Raw genomic sequence first — 6,000 nt, forward strand, 5'->3', positions numbered from 1 at the left:
CTAGTGTGTTGTAGTGGTGAAAATTATGATTCTTTCAAGAGATTCGTTCATTTTCAGTTCGTTGACCAAAATGATTCGTTCAGATTCATTCACTGATTCGTTCAGTGACCATTTATTCGTATTACACAAATTATGCCAGCAGGTGGCGAAAAAGAGTGTCTTATGTGTTATGTCTTAAGTCATCGAACATATTCACTTGTGACAAAAACTGATTTGGCTTTATTAAAATGTGTGCATAATCGCATTCAATATATAAAGTCTAATTAAGTTGTTCAGATGAACAAAGCACAAGGTTTTCTTGCATAATTAGCATTTTAATTGTTTGGTCAAACAGTTCGTATATTATATATTCACATTCAGAAATTGGGATTAAGCGTCTAGTTATGTTCTGTATGCTAAATATGAAAACAAGCGTATGTGCACAGTACCTATAACTGCGCTTTGCATTTTGAGCGATTGACATGCTAAATGCTAACTGACCCGGTTGCTCTCATTCATTCCGTTCTCGAACGAGATAAGCTATGTACCAGTTCATTTCATTCACGAACGACATGTGGACCAGTTCAGTCATTTCATTCAAGAAACAAGATTTACTAAATCATTCAGCTCGATCACGAACAACATGGGTATCGTCAGATCAGTCATTTCATTCACGAACGACATGCGTCATTTCATTCAGCTCGTTCGTGAATGACATGTGTTCCAGTTTAATCATTTCATTCAAGAAACAAGATTTACTAAATCATTCAGCTCGATCACGAACGTCATGGGTATCAGATCAGTCATTTCATTCACGACCGACGTGTCATTTCATTCAACTTTTTCGTGAATGACATGTGTTCCAGTTTAGTCATTTCGTTCACGAACGATAAGATCATTCTCTAGATCTCGTTCAGACTCGTATGAAATTCGTTCAGTGAAGGGCGTATTCATTCACTACATTCAACAAATCACATGCTCCGTCACATCCCATACTCGAAGGCTATTGGCATTTCAGATACCTGGTTCACCGAGCTGCCCATGTGCTGCCGTGCCATGCTGCTGTGGAGTGAACTTCAGTGAATGAGAAATATGAGTCAGTGGATTACGTGAACAAGAATGATTTATTCACCTAAAAGATTTGTTCAAAAAGAATCGCACATGATCTGGCGAACGGGTTGGAGACAGCTCATCCTATCTTCACCTGTGTTCACTTGATCTAGGGCTCGTTCTCGAGGCTTGGAAGCCTGCGCTGCGGTTTCTTCACCCTTTGAGACAGAGCTCGCTGTAGCATCCATCTTTCTCTGAGGAGGTGGATGTTGTTTGTGTGACTGAGAAAAGAAATAGAAAAAGACGTGCGCTGCCGAGGTAACACATGTATTACATTGTTCCATTTTTAATAAAATTTAAAATGGAACAACCGTGTTCCAGTCCCTCATGCAGGGGGTGTCAGAGTGGCTCTCCCAGGCCGAAGGCTTCTAGTGGAAAATGGTTCTGTGGACCGTCGTTTTCGTTGGATTGCCTTCGTCATAACGTCCCTACGCCTAAGGCCTAGGACTTGTTGAGGGCCAGCTTCCTCTGGGGAAGAGCGGTGTACACCGCATTACACGGTGCCGTTCTCTCCTCAGTGCCCTCGGGAGATCATTCTGCCAACCCTGCCGGTGTTCGAGGGCGCAGCGGTCTCCGGCGAGCGCTTCTCTCAGTTACCACCCGCAAACGTATCGGTGCTAAGAGGCTCACTACCTCTAGGGAGGTCTCTATAGCAGGTAGTACAGTCATCCCCTGCCGGTCCTCCGCTTCAGGGCACCGAGCTAGTATCTCTAGGTGCACCAGAGGCCAGTCTCGCGAGACTGGTTCCCTTAGGAGGTCACATGGCGGTGGGGAAGCCCCTTCCAAGTGTGCTTCATGGGGTCCTGCCTTGAGCAGGCTCTGGACTAGTCTTCCTAGCAGACGATTTGGGTCTGAGGACCATAGGACCGAAATTTATCGGTGCTAAGAGGCTCGCGATCTCCTGGGAGGTTTCCAGAGCAGTTAGTTCGGCCGTCTCCTGCCAGTGCGCTGCTTCAGGGCACCGAGCTAACTGCTCTGATGACACCAGAGATCAGTCTTGAGAGGCTGATTCCCTTAGTAGACTATTTGGCAGCATGAAAACTACTGCCAAATGTGTCTTAGTGGGTCCTGTACACTGTAGTGAGAGGCCACAGAATCCAGTTCTGGTGGGCCCCAAGCAGGATCTGGTAATGGAACAGAAGTAGACTCTCTCTGAGGACGGAGGCCATTGAGGTGGTCCCTCCTCGGGTTGCAGAGTCCGGGTCCTATAGCCGGTACTTCACTGTTCCGAGGAAGGATGAGGTGTTGTGTCCTGTTTTAGATCTGCACTTTTTGAACCATTCAGTCAGGGGACTGAAATTGAGCACGCATTCACAGGCAAAGTCTTGAAAACCTTCAAAAGTCAAAAAAACCTTGGTTCTTGTCTCAGGGCCCGGTGTGGGGTGCTCACCAGCTGCGGTGTGGTCATGAGTGGCCATCCAGCCCGCTGTCTGTTCCCCAAAGCGTTCTCGATGCAGCTCAAGTTCCTGAAGAGGAATGTCTTAGGTTATTTATTCATATTTATATAGACAAAGTAGTATAAATCTTAATATCAGTCATTTATCTGCTCTTGGACATAGCATGGCAATATTATTAGATTATTGAGATTTTAATATTGGTGCATCCCTAATTATCCCTAATTAATATTAAACATCCCCAATTACCAGATTATAGAATGTAGTCATTAGTTGACCATAGTTTCTCAGTTTGATTAAGGCCTATTTTTTCTTCTTCTAGCTGAGTCAGAGTAAAAGAATGTAGAATACTTCATGTAAGTATAAATAAGAACATTGTCTAGTCCTGCTCTTAATGCCAAAGTAAAATGTGCAAAATACTGTGGAGCCGCCATGACCCCCTAACCTTAAATTTGTGTTTTGTCCAGTGTCATCACTGAAGCATTCTGGGAAAAGGCACTCCACCCCTTCATTCTAAGCTCCAGGAAAGGACCAGCGATATCAAAACCTCCCTGGCATTCGCACAAATGCATGCTCTTCCCCAGCTGGCTTTCACTATGTGAAACCAATTCTTCATGAATCCTTGCACAGAGCAAATTGTATTTATTAGGAAGTATATAAATATATATAAATATTTAAATATAGGTCTATATATATATATATATATATATATATATATATATATATATATATATATATATATATATATATATATATATATATATATATATATATATATAAATAATCTATCTGTATAAACCCATTGTTATCACATTACCCATGAGAATGGCTTGTTTGTGCTTTCTTAAAAAACCTTTATGACTTTGTGATCACTACTTTCTAAAATGAACGCACTGTGCATCTTCATGACGTCACTCAAATGTATCTATGCTGTAGCTATTTTTCCAGATGTTCCCCACACTGGATGCTTTTTTGTATAACTAGTGATGGTTTTTTGTGTTTTAATGCATGGAGTGGCTCTACTTGACGAGTGGAGAGGGTCCGTATTTGCTCTGCATGTGACATTTATTCCGAGTGATGCCTGCTCCGTCGCTCCTTGTAGACTTCTGATCATCAAACTGCTGCTTCTGCATCACACACATCAGAACCACCATATATCAGGGATGTCTCGTACAGCTCGCTGTTTGTCTGGGATTTCCTCTACTGTGTTAAGTTTAGCCCGTTGTTGTCGCCGTTGTTTTAGCACTTCGGTATTGCCTCTTAGTTTAGAGTATCGCATATATATCTCTGTATTTTTGGAGAGCATAAAATGACTTTATTGGAATACGGATATATGTTCCGTATATCCATAAACCAGCTTAGCCTTCCATCTTTTGAGTGCACACGTCTCTGTAAAAGTTATTTCAAAAGCTTTATTGAGTTTGTTAATGTGTAAACTTGTGTGAAATAAATGAAACCAGTGCTCAGGGATTGTTGAGAGGGGAACACAGTAGCAATGCTCGTGAACAAATGGGTGGAATTTACTTAGACACCACAAAGGTCAAATGTCAAAGATTAGCACAGGTCATAAAAACTTTATGGAACGGCTGAGTGTGGAAAACAGGATCGTTGTATGGAGGCCTATCTCTGCCACATAAAACAAAATGCTTAGGTAAACCATAATTATGTCAGAAAATGTGATAATGTCATAACTATGAGATAAAAGTCGAAACTGTCATAGTCAAAATTATGAGATAACAGTCATAGTTATGACAAGTCATATGAAGTCATAATCATATGAAGTCATAATTATTACAAGTCAACACTGAGATACAAATTCTTGCCATTCAATTATGCCATAGAAGCATATTCTTACCAAATTCTTACCAGAATTTTTTTATTATTATGATATTTAGGTCATAATTTTGATTAAGATTTACAAAAACAAAGGCTTCCAGAGTATTAAGAAGAGGACATGCTTAGAATCTAAAGCTTTATTGTCATGAGGAAGACAGTTTGACTCACTGTACTTGAATTGGAAGGAATTCAGGTTCAATAATTACATTTATCTAATTATTATAAGTATGTAATTGTGTTATACTTGTGATTTGTTGTTTGTTAGTTTGGTTTCAAGTAAGAAATAATAATAACCATTATTTAAAAAAAAAGTTTTGTTTGTGACTGCTAACATTTGAATGCTAAATAGTTCCATTGAGCAACAGTTTGAAGTGAGTTTTAGTGTAGAATATTCAAATCCGTTTACATTTATGAGATTCAATAGATGAAACGATTCATTCACTATTACTTTTCTAAAATGCTTGTAATTCTGCATAAGGAAGTCTTCTGAATGGCTACAATATGAAGTTTTAAACTGGAAAAAGTGTTGCTTCTGTTATAATGAGTGCAATCAGATATATTTGCCTTTTCAAATCAGATTTTACATGATCATAATGCTTGTTTTGTGTTTCAAGGAAAGGAATATACACTGCAGTTGGGAATTTATTGTCATTGGTTTAATTTGCAAAGTACAACATAAACGAAAGCGTATGAAATACTCTCAGATGGGCAAGTTTGAAGGTTTGATTATGTTCCAACGTTTGCTACAAATATGAATGCAATCTTCTGATGTAGGTGTGTGCCTAGATGTACTGTATAAAGTGCTGTATAAAATTTAATATTCTGCACATGTGCAAGTCAGCCCAGATAGGAGTTTTAGTATGTGACTTAGTCGGAATGCAGTCATTATTTACCTGTGATCTTTGAAAAAAAAAATATTGTTCTGCCTTTAAAAGTTGTGCCAAACTGTTTGCCAACCTTTAGGTATTTGTTCTGTGTATTTGTGTGTGTTCAAACCACAATTTATTGATTATGAATTTACTGAAGCAGTCCACAGAGAGAGTAACTAATAACAGGGGGCCTTAAATAGCTGAAACACAATACAGTTTAAGTGGAAGGAACCCTGCTCTTAATCAATTTCAAGCATCATTGCGAATTTATATGTTACAGGTGGGCCTCCAACGGAGTTAGACGAAACAATATTTCAAGAATGAAATCCACAATCAGGTTTTCATTTGTTTGGCAACTCATGATTTTATTTTGTTTCAAAACCCAAACTGTCAGCTGAAGCTACAAACACTGTTTAATTATTTCATTTGATTGATTTGCTGCTGTATACAATCATTGATTGCAAAGGTTTACGTTCATATTTGTGTTTATGTCACCCCTATGTCTTTTCGTATACTATTAAAGGGTAAAATATATGAAAAAAAACTTCAAAGGACAATGAGTGTTTGTGTGTGTGTCCACAGAATATATGAGAGTAATATCAGATCTGTCGTCAATGGGGTCCTTTGATGACGGGGCCACCCATAAAATGTGAATTTAAGCAGCAGCCCCGATTGAGTTACAAAAATCAGCATATGAGTTATTTACCATTATGCCACAGACAACCATGGAATTTTTTACTTTTTTTTTCTAACTCCTTGATCTCATGTCATTCCAACTTCATATGACTTACTTTAGTGCAACACAGACATAA

The 6,000-nt window shown here is 39.1% G+C and overlaps 1 protein-coding gene across 4 annotated transcripts in view; it reads left to right on the forward strand.

Annotated features, from left to right (window-relative positions):
* The window catches only part of LOC127933604 (dystrobrevin beta-like), a 35,284-nt gene extending 29,552 nt beyond the window's left edge, over positions 1 to 5,732 (forward strand). For 3 of the 4 annotated variants that reach the window (XM_052530688.1, XM_052530686.1, XM_052530685.1), the window contains one exon: positions 2,951 to 5,732. In XM_052530688.1, coding sequence (XP_052386648.1) covers positions 2,951 to 3,000 — 50 coding nt within the window. In that variant the 3' untranslated portion in view covers positions 3,001 to 5,732. Of the gene's footprint in view, positions 1 to 2,805; positions 2,840 to 2,950 lie in introns of all 4 variants that reach the window. The other variant, XM_052530687.1, reaches the window with a different exon arrangement.
* Positions 5,733 to 6,000: the final 268 nt, after the last annotated feature.

The sequence above is a fragment of the Carassius gibelio genome, chromosome A17, assembly GCF_023724105.1.
Source record: "Carassius gibelio isolate Cgi1373 ecotype wild population from Czech Republic chromosome A17, carGib1.2-hapl.c, whole genome shotgun sequence".
Lineage (NCBI taxonomy): Eukaryota > Metazoa > Chordata > Actinopteri > Cypriniformes > Cyprinidae > Carassius > Carassius gibelio.